A 22,988-nucleotide genomic window follows, 5' to 3' on the forward strand; every position below is an offset into this window, starting at 1 on the left:
TATTTTACATATTTTATTAGTTTATATATTTTTATACGAGAACTGTTAACATTGTAAAAATATGTAGGAGTAAATAAAAATATAAATTTCAAATAAAAAGTATATATTTTGCATTAAAAGCTTTGATATCATAATAAAATTAATTAGGGAAAACGATTGTTACAACTGTTGCCGGGAAAAGGCACCAAATTTGAATCCTGAGTTTAGTTCGAACTTTTACTTTGCAATAAATAGTCAACTAAGTATGAATGTTTTATAATCAGTGTTTGAGCCAAATAAAAAGTTGAAGCATAAGAAAATGAAAGATTTTATAGCTGTGAGTAAATAATTAGATATATAGGTATATCAATAAATCCAATATTGTTTTAGAATAACTGCCGTTTGTGTAAAAAAGTATTTTGCTGCAAAACTTGTCGAGAGAATCATGAAATTGAAGTGCACAAAGTGTTTCCTCATTGTGATATATGCATTTTTGGCCAAACCAGAATCTCATCTATGTCTCAAGTGGTTTTAGAACACATAAAAGCTGCACATTGGCCGCTTAACTGTTTAGTTTGTAAAATATTATTTGAGTCAATAAATGATCTGTTTCAACATACTAGATGTCCCTTAGTTAATAATAGCCAAAAAAGTCCTTATACACCGCATAATTCTGGCATTTCAGAGAAGGCCTGCACGCCATATATTCCAGGAAAGTTGGACTATGGAAATAAAGTAAATATATTAACTAATTTAGCTACTAGCACTCCAATGCAAAGGGATCAAGCAAATATAGCATTAGGAAGAATTCAGGAAGTTATCATTACTCCAGTGGATTGTTCTGTGGAGAAAAACGGAGATACAGTTGAACATAATTCGCTAAGTCTAAAGAGGAAGGTTACTTTTTCCGACACTCCAATCACAGAAAGTCTCAGCAAAAAATTAAAAAACTCGTCTGCTTTTGGTAAGCATATATCTACTTTTTGTCCCACTATTTGTGATAGTGTATTAATTGAGTTTTAAGAGATATTTACTAATAAGTACGTGAATTTAATTTAGGACTTACGCAAAAACATTTGTGTAAAATTATTTTGTATAAGTGGACAAAAATATAGCATCCTTTTAAACAATAAGGTACGTTACATTAACATTAACAAAAAGTAATATTTGTTTTTTTGCAAAGAGATAAAACTTGAAAATTTATTTTGCTGTTTGAAGGATATTGACTTTTAACGTTTATTTATTATGATTCGTTATAAATGTTTAGTGTCTCAGTAACATAACTAATTTTAACTTATTTGTACTATGGTTTTACTTATTTTTGTTCGTGATTTATTTAAGTTTCTTGAACTCCTAAGTAGAGTATATATATAGCTTCAGTAAAACGCACCATTGGGTTCTATTTTGCGCTAAGGCCTTCACCTCATTCCAAGACTTTCCTTGACTTCTTATCTCGTCCATGATAGATCTTCTCCAAGTTTGAGCTGGGCGACCTCTTTTTCTTTTTCCTTGGAGATTCCGCTCTAGAGCAGTCTTTGTAATTATTTATTATATTATCGGTTTACAACGTTCTCCGTCTTCCGATACCCGTTCGCCATTCCTCTCTGTCCGCACATTGATCTACTTGCAGACCTCTTTCATCCATGGTTTTGTTTATTCCTGCCTGCCAACTTTTCCTCGGTCTACCTCTTCTTGCCCGATACCCGTTCGCCATTCTACCTCTTCTTGTCCGATACCCGTTCGCCATTCCTCTCTGTCCGCACATTGATCTACTTGCAGACCTCTTTCATCCATGGCTTTGTTTATTCTTGCCTGCCAACTTTTCCTCGGTCTACCTCTTCTTCTACCTTGCGGTTTCCAGTTTTGTACTTGTTTTGCGATTCTGTCCTCATGCATTCTTTGTACGCGACCAAACCATCTTAGTTGTATTTCGTTGATTTCGTCATTTATTGTATATGTGACCTTCATTATTTCTCGTATCCGTTTATTGGTGACACGTTCTCTTCTTGATCTTCCTGCAGCTCGTCTCCAGAAATCCATTTCGGTGACCTCTAACATTCGTTTTGATTTTTCCTTCATAGACCATTCTTCGCAGGTGTATGTTATAATGCTTTTCACTACAGCTTACAGCGTTATAGAGGAAAGTCGCATATGATGGCATAGTGCGTATGATGGCATAGTGAGTGTATTTTGGAACGCAGCTAAAATTCTTGAGTGTATTCTGAAAACTGATGTATTAGTATATGCTAGATAGTCGGTTTGTAGTTTCATATAAAGTTTATGGTGCTTTGATGCTTTTTGTGAGAGCAGGAAAATTATACATTTTTCATCAAGTCCATTAGTAATATTACTTTACAAAATTAAAATTTAGAATCAAGTACAGTAAATAGAAGAAAAGCTTAAATAACGCCTTGAATATATTTGTTAGACATATTATGTTTGTTTTGTACGTTATTTTGAAGTTACCTTTCGATTTAATATTTTTTGTCTTCTTTTAATAAAATGCCGATATTTGCCTATGATGGCACACTTCGGGGTATCCAATGATGGCATAGGTATGCCATCATAGATAGTCCAGAAGGAAAGCGTTTATAAGCATCCATTATTCACTCCAAAAATACTAATGATGAAATATCTTCGAAATCTGAAATTAAAATGCCAAAAGCTAATGTGTTTGTACCTTCATTTGTACAAAAAATAAGGATCAGTATTGTAAAATTGTAAACCTGTAGACCTGATTTGAGCTCAGACAGAGGTAAGAAGAAAAAGCAATTTAATAAAGAAAAAACGGCCAAGAAGGGTCACGAAGAAAGTTTTCGTGGAAAAACTAGCAATTAAGAAGGAGAATAAGAAGCGGAATTCTGGAATGATCTTAAAGACGACAACCCTGATGTCGATTGTTTGTATTGTAATAAACTGTACTCCCTATCTAAATCAAAAGAAATATGGATTTCGGTGTCAGACATGCCATTCATGGTGCCATGCATAATGAGCGGATGTGGAAAAAAGTAAACCAGTTTATATGGGAATTGTGCTTATAAATAATATTATTTGCTTAATAATCCTTTATTTAAGATAGTAGAATATTACGCATTTATTTTTTAAATTTTCGTTGTCACTTTTCCTATTAAAACATAAAAAATTAAGTTCTTTTGTTTCAAAATAAATGGTGTGCCATCATAGGAAACGTGTGTCACCTATGATGGCATACTTGCTAATTCAAAAAAAAAATTAAAAGCGTGAAAAAAAAACGTTCAAAATCAATATTATATTGTGCAGAACTTAAAATGTACCTACCTTAAGTTGGAATCACTTGGCACCACAAAAATGCGTAGAAAATTTTAAATAAACTTAAAAACTGAGTTAAAATTAGATACGCCATCATAGGCGACTTTCCCCTAGATATTTTTTTGTTTTGATTGTTTATCTGCTTGTCCCAGGGTAATGAGTTTAGAAGCGTACCTAATTGCTTTCTTGCCCTGAATATTTTGTTCTTTAATGGCTCCGTCCAGTGTTCCATCATTCGTGATTTTCATACCCAGGTATTTTTATTCGTTACATTTAGGTAAAATACTGATTATTTCTCCTCCTTCTAGTATCAAGTCCTGCTGCGTTCCACCGATATTCATGTATTTGGTTTTTCCTGTGTTGATCTCTAGTCCCCATTTCCTGTATTCCTCCATTAGCTTTCTTGTTATGTAACAGATATCATCGTAATCTTTGTGCTATTAGTATTTGGTTTGTCTGCGAAACAAAGAGTATAGTGTATGGTCATTCAATGAGAGTCCCATGTTCTTGAATTTCCGTTACCAATTTTTCAGAGCTTGTTCCAAATATATTTTAAAAAGTGTTGGAGAGAGGCAGCATCCATGTTTGACCCCTTTATTTGTCAAAAACCCTTCAGTGAGTTTGTTTCCTTGTTTAATTCTCGTGGTCGTGTTGTTATAAAAATTTTTAATTAGTTTTATGATGTTTATGTTTATATTTGTATTCTCCATTGCATCTCATAACTTTACCAAAATGACACTGTCGTATGCCTTTTTCGGATCAATATAGACGAAGTGAATCTCTTGGTTGACCGCTGTTTTCTTTTCCATGACTTGAATGATTGCGAAAATATAATCAATTGTAGATCTTTCGGCTCTAAATCCTGCTTGTTCTTCTGCCTCCATTTCCTTGTATTCGTCTTCTATTCGGTTTTTTAACATATTTCCGTATATTTTGATGATTGTTGGTGTAACGGAAATACCTCTGTAGTTATCACTTTGTTTTCGATCTCTTTTTTTGTTTATTGCTGACATATACGATAATTTCCATTCTTGTGGGACTTCTTTGTTGTCGATGCATCTTCGTAGTAGTTTCCTTTATGTGCTCGTAAAGTCTTGGAGTTTCGTTTTTTATTAACTTGGCTGGAATCCCCCCAGGTCCTGGTGCTTTACCGTTTTTTAGTTCGGTACATACTTTCTTTATTTCATTGGTGGATAGCCTTATTGGAGATCCTGTTACTCCTACTGTGTTCTGAGATGGTTCTGATGTTTCGAATTCCTTTCGTTTTTCTGTCAGTTATATAAACTTACGTGCATAGAAATCGGCTAACTTAAAAATTTGGTCATTTTTGATGACTCGTATTTCCTAAACCTGTCGACCGATTTAAGTGATTTCTTGAACATATTATAGTCTGATTCTTTAACAATACCACTGTAATAATATTGTTGCTAAACAGGTAAATTTTCATTGTATACCGGGTGTACCAATCAAACTGTGTTTTTTCTCAAAGTTCGCATCACCCTGTGGAATATTCTAGTAAATATAAAATACTGAAATTAAAACCCTTCTGTAGCCTCTGGTTTTCTTAACATTCTGTTTTTTGATTTATTCGTTTATGTTGGATAATAAAAAAGGTAGGTACTTTAACAACTAGACATGTTCTTCATCAATACACGGTATTTCTAAATAAGTGCAACAAACTTTAAGGGGTAATTCTGCATGAAAAAAAATGACAGTTGGCTTTATAAACGTTTGTCCGCAAATGTCTCGTTTCTGAGATACGGGATGTTGAATTTTTTCTTACAAACTGACGATTTATTTATTGCTTTAAAACCAGTTGAGATAGGCAAATTAATTTTGGTAGGTTTTAAGAGATAGTTATTGCGGATTTTTGACATAAAATTAAGAATTTAATATTCACCATTGGCGCCCATACGGGTAATATGATCGATCGTATTACCCGTATGTACGCCAATAGCGAATATTAAATTCTTAATTTTGTGTCAAAAAATCCGCAATAACTGTCTCTTATTAAAACCTGCCAAATTTCATTTGGATATCTCAACTGGTTTTAAAGCAATAAATAAATCGTCAGTTTGTAAGAAAAAATTCAACATCCCGTATCTCGGAAACGAAACATTTGCGGACAAACGTTTATAAAGCCACCTGTCATTATTTTTTCATGCAGAATTACCCCTTAAAGTTTGTCGCACTTATTTAGAAACACCGTGTATTGATGAAGAACATGTCTAGTTGTTAAAGTACCTAACTTTTTTATTATCCAACATAAACGAATGAATCAAAAAACAGAATGTTAAGAAAACCTGAGGCTATAGTTAAGTTTTAATTTCAGTATTTTATAAATGATAGAATATTCCACAGGGTGATGCGAGCTTTGAGAAAAAAACAGAGTATACAATGAAAATTTACCTGTTTAGCAACAATATTATTACAGTGGTATTGTTAAAGAATCAGGCTATAACATGGTCAAAAAATCACTTAAATCGGCCAACAGGTTTAGAAAATATGAGACATCAAAAATGACAAAATTTTTAAGTAGGCCGATTTCTATGCACGTAAGTTTATATTCTGTCAGAGTGAAATACCCCTTCCAATCTTCCGGTGATATTGCCATTATATGTTCTTTTCCTTTCTCTTTACGTAGATTTCTAAGAATTCTCCAGCTCTCAGTGGATTTCCTACCTCCGATGTATGTATTGATTCGTGTACACTGCTTTTCTCATTTTTCGTTCTTGCTCTGCCTAATCATTCTGCGCACGTTTGCTGTGCTTCCTTATAAGCTAGTTGGTCTACTACATCTCTTGTACTCATGTATCTCTGGTATTTGCGTCGCTTTTCTTCTAATTCTGATTCGACTTCTTCATCCCACCAATATGGTTTGTTTCTGTGTTTTTTTCTGTCATATTGCTTCACTTCTTCTGTCTGTTTTTCATATTTGTACGGGAAGATAAGTTTTACAGTCTTTACAATACTGGAACTATTTTTTCGGACTGTAGTGTGTCCGATCCAACCCCACTTTCTGGACAATTCTACCCGCTTTTGTTGGGTCAGGTGTAGTAGATCTTCGTTTCTGATGATGTTTGGCCAGAAAATACGAACAATTATTCGTAGACATTTGTTAACAAAGAACTGCAGTTTGTCTGTAAGGGTTTTTCTCACTTTCCAGGTTTGACATCCGTAGAGTAGAACAGACATGATATTTGACTTGAATATTTGGATCTTTGTCCTTGTAGTATACTCGCCAGACCTCCAAGCAGGGTTGATCATGTTCAATGCTTGTTGAGCTTTTCGTATCATAGGAATATCGTCTTCTGTACCTCCGTTTTCTGTTATGACACTTCCAAGATACGTAAAGTTTTTCACATTTTTAATCTGCATGTTGTCGATAGTAAATAGCGCGTTGTTCCTTGCATTTATTCTCATGTATATCTCAGCCATATCTTGGAGACTCTCCTTGGAGCCATATCTTGGAGGCAGATATCGTTGGGGTATTCTAGATCGCTTAGGCGTGTGGTTAACGTCAATTGTATCCCTCTTGTGTCGGAGTCTAGTTTGGAGATAACAAAGTCTATATAGCTATGTTAAAAAGAAACGAAGAAAGCATGTATCCCTGTCTGACTCCAGTAAGTACGTCAAATTCGTCACTGTTGATCCCATTTTGCGTCACGCTGCTTTTCGCCTCAGTGTACAGTGACTTTATATAATGGAAATTATTTTATGCGGGATGTTTCTTAGCCCTAAAATTTTCCATATAGCAGCATGAAACAAGCTGTCAAAGGCACGTTCAAAATCAACAAAAACCATGTATAGGGGTGTGTTCCATTCAACCGATTGTTCCATTATTACCCTAACAGTATAAATATGATCTATGCAGGGAGTCTCTTACTTTTAACAATGTTTGCTTATTACGATTCGTTAAAAAATGTTTAGTGTCTCATTAAAATAATTAACTCATTTGTACGATGGTTTTACTTTTACTTATCTTTGTTCGTTATTTTTATCCTTCTGCACTGCTAGTCACAATCACCTAGTTCGAAAATTTTTAAAAATCATTATAGGTCTCTTCGCGGAGAACATCCTGAAATTACCAGAACGGTAAGGTCGAATTTTCACCTCTGAACAGCTAATGCGCAGGCGTTCTCCATCTGTGTAAGTTCAGGATGTGCTCAGAGAATAGACGTAATATATTTCATTTACGTGTTGTAATGGATTGTTATCAGTGCCGGTTTATAGGGCTTTTCATCGATTGTCATTTGTTTCGAGCTTCTGTCATGTGTCACATAATATTAATATACAGTACGTAAATCGTTCTGCTGGACATTGGGAATATACATTGAGATCATTGTGGCAACTGAGCTAACCTGTGTTAGTTGAAACTTCTGTTCGAGTATGAGTTTCTGGTGCAATAGAGCTGTTAAAACGAATAGAATGAGTGATTTTGAATGCAAGGCAGTCCATAAATAAATCAAAAACAAAGATTATGACTGATGAATTAATAATTTTACTTTAATTTTTAAAATATCTTTTATTTAAAAATTAATTTCCAAATTAATCAGACACAGTTTTCCCATTAGGTCAAAAATAGTTCTACTACAATGTCATGTTTTCACGTTTATTTGTGTCACCTGAAATTAATTGTCAATTTTAAGATTAACGTTCCTGAATACTAACAACTATATTGTCATTGCGAGAGCGAAGTTGCCACAATTATCTTAATAGAATACAATGTATGTATTTATGTATCTAAATATATACAATGTATGTTCCCTATGTCCAGCTGAAATATTTACGCACTGTATCTACGTCATACGTCTTTGGTTTGTATCATTGGTATATACCAATAACGTACGACGTATATATATTAATATTATGTGACACATGACAGAAGCTAGAAACAAATGACTGTGAATGAAAAGCCCTATTCGCTGGGCGCTTGGGGCGGGCGCCTAGGTGCCCGGGCCTCGGAGGGGCCCGTTCCTTTTAATTATAAAAAAAATATAAACGCGTTTGTTCTATTGTTACATCTCTTCACGCCTATTAGGCCAGGGTAATAAGACAAAAATATGCCCTGTTCGTGACACTTCAGCAGCCAGGGTACTGAAGCGTTTTTTCGACAGGTAATACCTATAGGAACAAATTATAACTATTTTCTGCGTAGGATCTGGCGGCCATTTTTAATTATAAACAATTAACTGTCAAAAAATGGCATTTCCCCCCTTTTTTTTAAATCAACGGAAAACAGTGAAACTTATGATTTTTTTAGTACAAATATCTGCGAGATTTATGGAAAAATCTTTAAAATGACGTATTACAAAGTTTGATATACTCATTTATTGTTAATATAATTGCGAAAAGAGGTCGGAATTGCAAAAAAAAAATATTTTCTCAATAACTGTTGTAAAAATTAGTGTACAGCTTTGAAATTTTTGTCAAATGAGGGTTCTTTGGTGCTTAATATGTGATAAAAATTTCAAAGCGATTCATTTAATTGTTCAAATATTTTATTCAAATTGTTTATCCCAGAGAGCATTTTTTTTGGAATAACATAAGTCAGAAAAAAATGACCTTAGAACCATTCCACAGGTGTCAAATGAAAGAGCATGAGCTACATTTTCAACATGGTTTAAAAAGTGAATAAAAAATGCATTTATTAGTAATAAATAATTATGCAAAAGTATCGTCAATTTTTCTTTATAAACTTTTTGAATAACTTTTTCCAAAAAAATTCACTTTTTTACCCTGTTTTAAGTGCACAACTACCAAGTAATGTTATCTATATCATAATTGATAAAAATTTGTAATAAATATGTATAATTTCTTATATAACAAAATAAAAAGTTTATAAGGAAAGATTTACGATACTTTTGCATAATTATTTATTACTAATAAATGCATTTTTTATTCACTTTTTTTAAACCAAGTTGAAAATATAGCTCATGTTATTTCATTTGACACCTGTGGAATAGTTCTAACGTCATTTTCTTCTGACTTACGTTATTGCAAAAAAAAAGGCTCTCTGGGATAAACAATTTGATAAAATTTAAACAATTGAATGAATCGCTTTGAAATTTTTATCACATATTAAGCACCAAAGAACCCTTATTTGACAAATTTTAAAGCTTTACACTAATTTTTACAACAGTTATTGCGAAAATATTTTTTTTTTGCAATTCCGACCTTTTTTCGCAATTATATTAACAAAAAATGAGTATATCAAACTTTGTAATACGTCATTTTAAAGCTTTTCCATAATCTCGAAGATATTTGTACTAAAAAAACCATAAGTTTTCCTGTTTTTCATTGATTTGAAAAAAAGTGAAAAATGCCATTTTTTGACACTTAATTGTTTATAAATAAAAATGGCCGCCAGATCCTACGCAGGAAATAGTTACAATTTGTCTTATAGGTATTACTTGTCGAAAAAACGCTTCAGTGCCCTGGCTGTTCAAGTGTCATGGAAAAAACCTTATTACCCTGGACTATATACACAGTGCCGTAGCCTAGCCCCACAGGGGCCCCGTGTAAGTGTTTGTGGCGGGGCCCTTTTCCAAAAACTACAGAAAGTTGTCAGATTTCGCCATGTCATTGATTAAAAACTACCCAGGTAATGATTAAAAACTGTGTAGGTTATTAATCATTGGCCATGTCTCGAATTGTATCCAAAATAATCGCACAAACGGAGTTTTTTAGTTTCTAATAATTTCATTTTGAATTGTGGGGCTTAAATAATAATTTATCTCACTTTTCGGCTTTAAAATAAGTTCTTTTAAAATTGGAACAAAATAAGTCCTTTTAAAATACATAGTTAAACGAAAGACAAAAATAGATATAAATAAATCTAATTTATAGATAAAGAATAGATTATTCTCGAAAATTCCAATATCCAAACAATAGGTAGACACTCTTTCAAACATTCAAAAGTAAAGCGATTACAAAAATTGCAATTTGGCATTATACAGTGGCCTCTAAGGCTAGACTCCACTAGTGATTTGTAGTCGCAGCGACAAAAAAATCGCTGTCGCAGAAAATCTATAGTCTAGAAAATTAGTCGCAGTTTTCAGAATCGCGAATTGAATTATACAAGGATGTAACATCATCTTTTAGATGTTTTTTTTAATCTAGAGATAAAGAAGAAGTTAAGACGTCAATTAATACTTTATGCGAGAAACATAAAAACGATGTTGATGAAACCAAAGAGAACTTGCATAATGAAATTACCCATTTTGTAACGTTATGCCAAAATTTGAATAACATAATACAGTTTATGAAAAATTTGATTCTTCCAAATTTAGGTATTTGACGATACCAATTTCTAATGTGTCAGGCGAGCGTTCATTTTCGGCTCTAAAAAGAATAAAAACATATTTAAGGTCAAATTTGGGTCAAGAAAACCTAGATGCATTATCACTATTGTATATATAGAGAATGATGAATGAAGAACTGAATTGTGATAATATTATAATGGCAGTTTGCGAATGCCAAGTCAAGAAAAAAAGTGATCTAATTTTTGTCTTTATGTATTTTTTAGAATATGTTTTTTTTTGCTTGTCATGTGTTGTTTTGTGGAACTTTCTGTTTTTTATTTATGTTTTTAAATGTATTTTTTGGATTATTTTTTACGTTTGCTATTCTTCTTGATTGTTTAAAAAAATGTTTTATGGATTTTACAAGAAACCTTTATAGTTAATTGCATGTGTTTTCTTGTTAAAAAACTGACACTAGGGGGGGCCCTAAACCTACAGCGCCCAGCGCCCGAAGTTAGGTTAAACCGGCACTGATTGTTATTTGTCTTATTTTAATATAAACTGAAATAGGAGAAATTGTTGTTAATTAACGACGTCTTTTTTCAGAAGGAAGAGTCATTTGCACCCAATTTTTTACTGCAGTTGGACTTTCAGGTAAGCTATACAGTCATTACCATTTCTTCTTTGGACGTCCTCTGCGTCTTGTTTTCCCCATTACAACCTCCTTCTTCTTCTTTGAGTGCCGTCTCCCAATCGGAGGTTGGATATCATCATCACTATCTTTACTCTACCAACCGCTGCTCTGAAGAGTTATATGGAACTGCATTTAAACCAGTCTCTTAAATTCTTCAACCAGGACACTCTCCTTCCAATACTCCTTCCTTCTCTTATCTTTCCCTGTATTATCAGTCTTAGCAGTTCATATCGCTGTCCCCAGTGTCCCCTCATTACATGTCCCAGATATTGTAAGCTTTCTTATTTTTATTGTGTTTATGTCGTATTTTTTGCTCATTTCCCGCAATACTTCCGTGTTAGTTTTCTTTTGTGTCCATGCTATTCTAAGCATCCTCCTGTAACACCACATTTCAAAGGACTGTAGCTTAATTATGTGTTCTTACTTTAATGTTCAGTTGTTCAGCTTTCTAGTCTACATTGCAGTATCGAAAACACGTAGCATCTCAGAACTCTTAGTCCCAGTTCTAATCTAAGGTCTTTGTTGCAGAGAATTATTTTCATTTTTACAAATCCATTTAGGTATTGCTATTTGTATACTGGCCTTTATTTCTCTTGTTTGATTATTATTGTCTGAAATCCAGGTTCCTAGGTTTTATCAACCCTTTCTATCGGTACATTTTCCAAATGTATGTTTCTTGCATATTTGTTTGACAACTTCCTTCAGTCAGTATTATTTTAACATTTCGGTTCTCTTCTTCTTCTTTACGTGCTATCTCCGCGAATCATCATTGCTATTCTCACTTTCGACACTAGAGCCCGAAAGAGTTCAGTTGAGCTGCATCCAAACCATTCTCTGAGATTTCTCAGCTTGGACATTTTTCTCCTACCTATGCTGCGCCTTCCTTGAATCTTTCCCTGCATAATTAATTTTAGGAGTTCATATCTGTCACCACGTGTTGTATGACCCAAATATTGAAGTTTTCTTATTTTGATGGAATCCAGTATCTCCCTGCTGTTCTGTATTCTCCTTAGTACTTCCTCATCGGTTATTCTGTCTGTCCAGGAGATTCTCAGCATTCTTCGATACGTCCACATCTCAAATGCTTCCAATCTATTGAGGCATTGTTTATTGAGAGTCCTTGTCTCCACACCATCCAAAAGAACAGAAAATACATAACATTTTAGTACTCGCTTTCTAAGATCTAGGCTGAGGTCTCTACTACACAATATTTGTTTCATATTAGTGAATGCACTTCTAGCCTTTTCTATTCTAATTCGGATTTCTTTGGTATAATCGTTTGTTTCACTAATGTTCGTCCCTAAATAGTTATAATTCTGAATTCGTTCTATCGTCTTATTATTTACGTGTAGATTGATGTTTCTAATATTTTTCTTTGATATAACCATGCGAATTTCGTTTTCTTTATGTTTAGTGAGAGACCAAATTCTTCACTTGTTGCAACAACCTTATTTAAAATTCTTTATAGATCTGTAATAGTTTCTGCTATTAGTATTGTGTCATCGGCGTATCTAATTTCACATATGGGTAGGCCATTTATTTTTATGCCTGCTACTTCATCTTCTAATGCTTTTTTGAATATTTCTTCTGAGTATGCATTAAACAGTGATGGCAGTTGACAGTTGAATAAATTCGTTGATAGCGGATCCATTTGTTTTAAACATCTATTCACTGAAAACTGCCTTGACAAGCTTTCATTATATTTTTACTTTATTTACGTGTTCCCAAAAACGCCATTCTCACTAGCCTTTAAGCTTTTGTGGTATTTTTATTATTCTCATGGCTTATGGCTTCATATAGCATTCTTCGATTTATGGAGTCGTATGCCTGTTTAAAATCTATAAAAACATATGTAATACTAAGTTTTCTTCGTAGCTATTATTTTGTATTAATTTTAACATATCTACTTATCTGAATGGTAATTGTTCTTCCTGCTCTAAACCCTCCCTGGTATATTTCATTATTCTTTTCTTACTAATTTTTGCAAGTATATTATAGACAACTTTTAATAGTGCTATATCTATAGTTTTGGCCCATTTGTCGGGTTTTTTATAGATAAAACAAAAGCGCTATTCCATTGTTTCGGCTTTTTTCCGTTCACCAAACTGATAATATCAAGCGCAATATGATTTCTTTCAGTATTTTGCCGCCTTCCTTAAAAATCTCATCTGGCATACCACTGGGACAAAGGTCAGGAGCTTTTATTTTTTAGGTCTCTTATTATTTCTTTGACTTCATTCGAAGTTGGTTCCTCCTCTTCCTTATCTTCTTGCCAATTCTCATTTGCCTCTATTAGATATAGTTTCTCTTATTGGTCTGTATGTAATAGATCTTCGAAGTATTCAGCCCGTCTGTTTAATTTTTTTGTTATTTCTTCTAGACCTCTTTGTTTATACAGACTTCTTCTATGTTTTTCTAGCTCTTCTTATTTCTTTTTTCTGTAAATTATTTTAATGTCTCTTCTTCTAGCTACATAATTTTCGATCGAATTTTGGGTATTTTCTCTGCGTCTTTGTAGTTTTGCCCTGTTTCTTCCTGCTAAAGCATTCCTATATTCTTCATCGAACCAGTGTTGACATTTTTTTACATGCATTGTTCCTATACACTTTCCGCTGCTTCCTATATGGTTATCTGTATTCTTCTTCTATTTCTTGTTTCTCTAACTGGCTGGATTCTTTAGCCTTTTATTTATTTCTTCCTCTAGTCTGTTTACTACCTTTTTGAGACACTCTGTAGTGAGGAAACAGTACAAAGGTGGATATACATCTAAATCATGTTGTAGTCTCATGTTTTGTGAACATTTTACTTAAAAAACCTAAGTTTTCACTCTAATGGCATATAAAACAACATAATGTTACTCTACATCTCACCAGACTGAAAACAATGGGAACCTTCTCTGGTTACACCTCCGAGGTTTCTACAATTTGCAAGCCATACGGATGCTGAGACTAAGGAAGATGAGGGAATTTTACAATTTATAATTCACGTCCCATCTGCTCAGCGTGGTAAAGTTCCAACGAGAATGGTTCCCTTCGTACTCCAATCAGAGTAAACATGTAAATCAAAAATGAATAACCATTTTAAATTTCGTTGCAAAACGAAAATACAGCCGCACCATATTCTAGTCCAATCAGAGAGTGTAGCAAGCACCTCTACCGGTTTCGAAATTTATTAGTCTCTCATCAGGAGGCACATATGCTGCTCTCTCTCATAAAACCAATACAAACCCCGGCGTGCAGTCCCGGATTGCAACGAACGAAACGGCATAGATGCTCTAGCGGCAACTGCTAGCAAAAGACTAAGTTTTCACTCGAATGGCATATAAAACAACATAATGTTACTCTACATCCCACCAGACTGAAAACAATGGAAACCTTCTCTGGTTACACCTCCGAGGCTTCTACAATTTGCAAGCATACGGATGCTGAGACTAAGGAAGATGAGGGAATTTTACAAAACAATCCGGGGTTTGTTTTGGTTGGATCAGAGAGAGCAGCATATGTGCCTCCTGATGAGAGACTAATAAGTTCCGAAACCGGTAGAGGTGCTTGCTGCACTCTCTGATTGGACTAGAATATGGTGCGGCTGTATTTTCGTTTTGCAACGACATTTAAAATGGTTATTCATTTTTGATTTTACTTTTAATTTCCCTATAGGTCAAAGCAAAGAAAATAGACGTTTTTACTCTTTAACATGTGTTTTATTTAACTGAAACAATATTAAATTAACAATAACTATCTAATATCGTGTGTAATTCCTTTAATTATAAGAAAATATTTACATCGTCTAGGCATACTGGATATTAAGCAGGCTAATTGATTTTGGTCTATGGAGTTTCAGACAGTAACTATAGTTTCTATATCTTGAAGGAAAACAGGAAGGGGCTGACGAAGTCTTAATTGTCTACCGACAATATCTCATAAGTGGTCAATAGGATTCATGTCGGGACTATCAGAGGGCCAATTCAATATTTGAATATTTACTTCACTTAAATATTGAGTAACGACACGCGATAAGCGAGGAGGCCTTGCCTTTTCATGCATTAAGAAGAAATTAGTTCCCATATAAGGTGCGAAAGAAACAAAGTTTTCAAAGAAAGAAAATCTCTGTAACGTACTGTAATAAAACGAGCGATTTCGTATTTATTTACGACTTTATTATTTATTTATACAAGTTTTCTTTACAAATATCTAGCTTAAACTAACCCTATTTACAAATCTGTCCGTATTTATATATGCGATACAGTTATTATGGGACATTCCAGAAATATCCGCGCCCATCTCGACATATCTCCCATCTCTGTACCATTCGATCCATTGTCTGTCAGCACGCCTACGTGAGGTACGTTCCAGAACTATCGCCGACGCCGCGAAGATTCGATTACGTCATTCTCTTGTTGTGTACCTTTATACGTGGGTCGGCCAAGAGTTTTCTTTCGTTACACTGTTCCCCTCTTAAGATATGAGCGTCCCGATCAGCAACTCTAGATGAAGGCCCAAGATGGAGGAATCTACACGACTCTCCAGCTCTTCGTACACCCTTCAAGAAGAAATAACAGTCTACTGTCTTTGATCTTTGAAGAATACGACATCTTCGGGTTCATGCAACACACAGTGATTTGTACGCCAGTTTCTCTGAAGATCACTTCAAGCATGCTTCTCACAATCTTCCAATCGAGATTTTCTATTACATGGCCTATTTTTGGTAAAGCCAAATCTTTGATGTCATAATTACACACGATTTTCTTCAAATTAGCCAGAGTACGCCATATGTTCTCGTAGCTTGGCGTGTCCGTATAAGACTTCCTGGTCACCATATACAGCAACGATCGAGGACCATCTTCCAATCGCAGTACTCTTCCAATTTTAGGCTGCTGATTTCTTAACTCGTCCAGGCGGCCGAATTTTCTATTGAATACGGGAGATTCCCTTAGTCATCTTGAGGTCTTGGGCAACACAGTGGGCTAGAGAGACGTTTTCTGGAACACTAAACAGATCTTGCTGAACTTCTGTGGTCACGCCGAATCTAGCACTCTTTCTCTCTGCGTAATTTGACATAAATTCCTTAAAACTTGGTTGTGCGGCATCTTTCATCCCCTGTCGGAGGACTCGGGCTTCTTCTGTTTCATTTGAGCCAGCATATGGTGCAAGACGATTTATGTGAATAACTTTTGGTTTGCCGTTTGGAAACTTCTTAATTCTGTATATTACGTCATTTATTTTCTTCTTAACTTCATACGGACCTTCCCATTGTCTTTGCAGTTAAGGACACAAGCCTCGACGACGTTGTGGATTATAAAGCCAGACAAGATCACCTACTTCGAAGCTTTCATTCTTGCATCGAGAATCATATTGGTCTTTCATTCTGTCACTGGCTATCTGGATCTGTTTTCGGGCAAGTTCATGAATGTTGTTCATTCGTAACTTCAGGTGGTCGAAGTATTCTTCGCCTGCAACATGTTCCTCGAAAAGCCTGCAGCCAAACTCTAGGTCGCAGGGCAAACGAACTTCACGACTCAACGTCAGGCAGGTTGGTGTCTGACCTGTAGTTTCATTTACGGCCGAGCGGTAGGCCATCAGGAATAAATGAATGTGTTGGTCCCAATCTCGCTGATGTTCAGATACAACTTTGGACAAGTGTTTACCCATCGTTCGGTTCATCCTCTCGACCATTCCATCTAATTGAGGATGCAGGGGAGTCGTTCTGGTCTTATTGACACCAATCAATTTACAAACGTTTTGGAAAAGGGCTGACTCAAAGTTTCGCCCTTATTCGGAGTGGATCTCCAAGGGAACACCAAATCGACTGAAGAATTCTTTAACAAGTACCTCTGCAACGGTAGCAGCTTCTTGATTTGGTAATGCATAGGCCTCATTCCATTTCGTAAAATAATCCATTGCTACCACGATGTATTTATTTCTAGCATCGGTTTCTGGAAATGGACCTGCAATGTCGATTGCTATTCTTTCCATAGAACTGCCGACATTGTACTGTCTCATGGGTGCTTTCTTTTTACCATTACCGGATGCACACAGTTCACATTTCCGGCACCATCTTCTTACATCATCTTTACAGTTCACCCAATAGAACCGTTCTCGAACCTTTTGCAGAGTCTTCGTAATACCAAAGTGTCCACCTGATGTACCGTCATGCAACTGACGCAATACTTCTGACACTTTACTTTTAGGTACAATCAACTGCAGCTTAGATTCTGTACCATCATCGTTCTCAAAGGTTCTGTACAGAAGATCATCTTTTAGTACCAGGCAATTCCATTCGCTCCAGTAGGCCTTGACTTCTGGACTACATGCACTAATGTTCTGCCAACCAGGTCTCTCACCTTGCCGCATCCAATCCAATACTCTTTTTATACATGGATCATCTTCTTGGGCGTCTTGTAACTGTTGGGGCTGCCATTGCTCATTAACGACGGTAGTTCGTCTCACAGGGCAAAGCTGTTCCTCTACTATAAGCCGGTGGTTACAACTTTCACCGCATGGCCGTATCGAGGAAGCATCTGTATTTGAACGAACTCTTCCAGCCCTCTTCACGCGTCTCTTCGGCATCGTGTCACGAATCACCCTCCGTACCATTTCCACCAAACGTTCATCTTTTCTCTTATCGCCTTTTTCCACGGTTAGTACTTGATTGTTTCGTGAAGCTTGGCTAGCTGCTTCGTGTTCCAAGGTAATAGCAAGTGCTTCGTCTAAAACTTTCGGTCTTGCTAGTCGTAAAGCTTTCTGTAGTTCACTATCTTTCAGCCCATTGACGAAGGTGTCTACTGCAATTTCTTCTAGAACGCTGTCTGGCACCTCTGGATAAGCCAACTGCACCACACGAGCCACATCTGCTTCAAATTCTTGTAGATTCTCACTTGCTCGTTGACTTCTACTTCGCAGTTGTGCTTTGTATACTTGTTGTAGATGGGCATCTCCATAGCGTTTTTCTAGACGAGTGAACAAGGTCTGGTAACATTTTTCTTGACCCTTAGGAATTGATCTTAATATATCTGCAGCATCACCTCGCAAAGCAGCAGTCAAGGAAACAGCCTTTTCTTGTTCGGTCCAATGATTGGCGGTCGCAATAGCTTCGAATTGTCTAAGGTATATGGACCAAGAGGACTTTCCATCAAATGGTGGTAATTTGAATCTCATATTATCCGACGTTTCGTCTCTCGTTAGTTCATCTTTCACTGTAAAGGATCTAAAGCTACTGCATTAACTGACGGTTATGTACTTTTGTAACGGTTATGATGCTCTCTAATTCTTTGATCTTCTTTTCTAGCATTTCTTTATTGTCGTCTACACTTTTCTGCATCTTATCGAATGTTCTAGAAACTTCTTCGAATTTCTCGTTGTTCTGTCTACAAACTTCTTCAAGTTTCTCGTTGTTCTGTCTACAAACTTCTTTAAGTTTTTCGTTGTTCTTTATAGAAGTTTCATCGATCTTTTGAGAAACGTCTTTAATTATTTGAGAAGTCTCGTCGAATTTTGTAGCAACGTTTTCGAATTTCTCATCGCTTTTTCTAGAGGTTTCATTGATCTTTTGAGAAGACTCATCAATCGTTTGTGAAACAGTTTTTAATTTCGATAAGATTGCTTGTTCTGCTGACTGGAAGTGGAACGTCTCTGGATTATCTCCGTTCTTCTTGAGGACCTTCTCGAGTCGTGCTTTCAGTCAGAGGTGTAACCAGAATGATCCTAAGGGGGTTACATCTACTTGAAGGTCTCTGGGGGTATGGAATAATAATGGTGTTAAGCGTATAGAGCTCAAAGTACATCCAAAAGGGGGGTTATAACCCCCAAATCCACCCCCTGGTTACGCCTATGCTCTCAGGACTTTCTTGGACCCACTGGCATCTAACTCGTACTCTTTTAACTGTTCACGGAGCTGTTTTACGGAAAGTTCTTCTAGCAACATCTTCGGTCGGCACACACGTACTTTCCACAATGTCTTTTAAAAGTTCTTCCGAATACCGAACAATTAACGCACTTTAATTCTTCCCGACGAATAAAGTTCAAAAGTCTTTCTCTAATTCACTTATTTATATCGCACTAAGTTTACCCCACACCTGACACAACTGTAATAAAACGAACGATTTCGTATTTATTTACGACTTTATTATTTATTTATACATGGTTTCTTTACAAATATCTAGCTTAAACTAACCCTATTTACAAATCTGTGCGTATTTATATATGCGATACAGTTATTATGGAACATTCCAGAAATATCCGCGCCCATCTCGATATATCTTCCATCTCTATACCATTCGATCCATTGTCTGTCAGCACGCCTACGTGAGGTACGTTCCAGAACTATCGCCGACGCCGCGAAGATTCGATTACGTCATTCTCTTGTTGTGTACCTTTATACGGGGGTCGGCCAAGAGTTCTCTTTCGTTACAGTACTTTTCGCTATTTAAAAAGTCTTCACGTAAAGGCATTGAATCCTTTGTGCTTTCAAGGAAATTTCACCCCAAAACTTCACAAAGCCTCAATTAAACAATCTCGTCTCTCTTATGTTGCGCTGTACATACCGCTCACCTGGTCGACAAATAACTCTTATAAGTGTCGACGAGAACTGTTTACGTTATGTGTCTTTCTGCTTTTAAAGTTTTATTTTTACTGTTAGAGTTTTTACTGTTACTGTTACTGTAAACTGTTATTTTTTATTTTTAATTTAGTATTGTTTCAGTTAACACACATGTTAAAGAATAAAACCATATATATTCTCTTTGTCAGGGAATGGACATCAGGGAAGTTCTAAAAACAAAATGTTCACAAAATTTAAGATTACAATATGATTTCGACGTATACTCACCCTTGTAGCTTATCCTCCCTACAGGTTGCATCAAACTTAACATAAGAATAATATTTCTTTTATTCGACCCGGCATAAGCTCAAAAAATAAGTTTAAGTAAACATTTACCTAACAGTGTAAATACCAAAAAAATATAAAATTACAAAAAAAATTAGCGAAATCCGTTAATCCGTTCACGAGAAATCATCTAAAATGAGCATAATTTTTGGAGACGCAAAACTTTTGCGGTTAAGATTATACAGAGTGTCCAGAAACTCTACCGACAAACGAAGACAGGAGATTCCTCAGATGATTTTAAGATATTTTAACCCAATTCACCTAGTCCGAAAGTGCTTCCTAAGGGAGCTAGAGCTCTTTGAAGATGGCGTCTTGTAATTAGTTTTTCTTAAATAACTCCAGAACGCTTCTATTGAGAAAAACGAAAATGGGTACACTTATTTATCTTCCAGAGATAAATTGACTCCATGCATTGCGAATTTCTAGTACCGGTCGTAGGCGTCCGTTTTGGGTAGGGCAGCAGTTATTTTATCGCATAACTTTTTTATCTTTAATTTTTAAGAATTTTTGACTCTGGATTAATAAATTGTGAGGTATTCTACAACTAAAAGGTACTCTTGTTTTAAGTCGATAGGATACACCGTTTTCTAGAAAAATCGATTTGAACATTTTTTTTTAATTTCCAAAAGAAATTTCAAAAAAAACTATTTAGAAATCCGAAAACTGGTACGTTTATTTATATTTCAGAGATGAATCGATTTCATTAATTGCGAATTTCTAGTACAGGTCATATGCGTCCGTTTTGGGTACGTCAACGGTTATTTTATCGCATAACTATTTTGTCTTTTATTTTTAAGCATTTTGACTCTAGATTATTAAGTTATGAGGCATTCTAAGTTACTCTTGCTTTAAGTTGGTAAAATACACCGTTTTTTTGAAAAAAATTTTCAATTTTTATTCAAATTCAAAAAACGAAAAATTTTCAAATCGATTTTTCTAGAAAACCGTGTGTCCTACCGACTTAAACCAAGAGTACCTTTTAGTACTAGAATACCTCACAATTTAATAATCCAGTGTCAAAAATGCTTAAAAGTTAAAGACAAAAAAGTTATGTGATAAAATAACCGTTGCCCTACCCAAAACGGACGCCTATGATCGGTACTAGAAATTGGCAATGGATGAAATCGATTTATCTCTGGAAGATAAATATATGTTCCGCTTTTTGTTTTTCTAAATTAAAGCGTTCTGGACGTATTTAAGAAAAACTAATTACAAGACGCCATCTTCAAAGAGCTCTAGCTCCCTTAGGGAGACATTTTCGGACTAGGTAAATTGAGCTAAATTGTCTTAAAATTATCTAAAGAATCTCCTGTCTACGTTTGTCGGTAGAGTTTCTGGACACCCTGTATATTATATAATGTTATTTTTAGGAGGAAGTGCATACTTTTCTGCAACTGAAAATCAAAGTGGGATTATGGAAGAAAGCACTAAAGACGAAAAAAGTGCTCTCGTTCTCCATGAACAGAAGGAAAAAGAAGAAAAAGAAAAACCATCTGTAAAGCAAGCTAATATAATCATACATAAAGAAGAGAAGGTTGTGTGGATATCTACAACTGAAGTTTGCAGTAGTTTTGAGGAGGAAAGTTCACTTGACTTTCATATATCAAATAACCAATTCTTTACACCAATGGTTCCAAAGAAAAAAATAAACATAGTGGCACCTTCTTCTATGGTAAAAAATAAGGAAATGAATGTTAGATTAGAAGGACCAGTGCAAATATCATCGACCCCCAACAACTCTATTATACCAATAAAATCAGCTCCCACTATGAGAGATATTTTTCATAATAGACCAAGCACTTCAAAAGGTGGCTCAGAAAACTGGAACTCTGCTGACGTACATAGTAACGACAAATTTGGCTTTACTGAGAGTAAAGAAGATGATATTAGTCTTGACAACTCTATGCCAGCTAGGCTTTGGTCTTCTGTTACAAATCTAGTTAAAAATGTTTTACACGGTCTCTCAACAACTCTCGCTGATAGTACATCTTCTACTCCTGGATCTTTAAAAAGATTTATTTCCGACCAGGATTTGGATCAGATGCCCAACGCTAAACGGTACAAAGTAACTGATGTTCGATGTAGGAATACTATACGAGACATGACACCTATCAACAAGTACATGCAAAGTTACCGTCTACAGAGGTCCAGAGAACTAAAGATTAAAATAGCTAATAGTATGACTATTAAAACATTTGCAGACAAAGCAACACAAACAGATGAAAGTATTTTTACCGACGGACAGACTAGTGTAGAGGATACATGATAGCTAGAGTCATTTGTTATTATAAAAATGTATGTGAATGTAGGATATAAATAAACTTAAGTGCATAGAAATCGGCCCACTTAAAAATTTGGTCATTTTCGATGTCTCATATTTCCTAAACCTGTTAGCCGATTTAAGTGATTTCTTGAACCTGTTATAGCCTAATTCTATAACAATATCACTGTAATAATATTGTTGCTAAACAGCTAAATTTTCATTGTATACCGAATACCGGGTGTACCAATCAAACTGTGTTTTTTTCTTAAAGTTCGCATCACCCTGTGGAATATTCTAGCAATTATAAAATTCTGAAACTAGAACCAAACTATAGCCTCCGGTTTTCTTAACATTCTGTTTTTTGAATCATTCGTTTATGTTGGATAATAAAAAAGTTAGGTACTTTAACAACTAGACATGTTCTTCTTCAATACACGGTGTTTCTAAATAAGTGCGACAAACTTTAAGGGATAATTCTGCATGAAAAATAATGACAGGCTTTATAAACGTATGACCGCAAATGTTTCGTTTGCGAGATACGGGATGTTGAATTTGTTCTTACAAACTGACGATTTATTTTATTGCTTTAAAACCGGTTGAGATATGCCAATGAAATTTGGTGGGTTTTAAGTCGTAGTTA

The 22,988-nt window shown here is 35.2% G+C and overlaps 1 protein-coding gene across 1 annotated transcript; it reads left to right on the forward strand.

The window, feature by feature from the left end:
* Nucleotides 1-139: 139 nt before the first annotated feature.
* LOC126893313 (uncharacterized) lies at nt 140-22,696 on the forward strand. The gene is made up of 4 exons (XM_050663352.1): nt 140-316; nt 370-943; nt 11,118-11,165; nt 21,456-22,696. The coding sequence occupies exons 1-4, from the start codon at nt 299-301 to the stop codon at nt 22,349-22,351; spliced, it is 1,536 nt and encodes a 511-aa protein (XP_050519309.1). The 5' UTR covers nt 140-298; the 3' UTR covers nt 22,352-22,696.
* The last annotated feature ends 292 nt before the right edge of the window (nt 22,697-22,988 follow it).

The sequence above is a fragment of the Diabrotica virgifera genome, chromosome 10, assembly GCF_917563875.1.
Source record: "Diabrotica virgifera virgifera chromosome 10, PGI_DIABVI_V3a".
Taxonomy (NCBI): Eukaryota; Metazoa; Arthropoda; class Insecta; order Coleoptera; family Chrysomelidae; genus Diabrotica; species Diabrotica virgifera.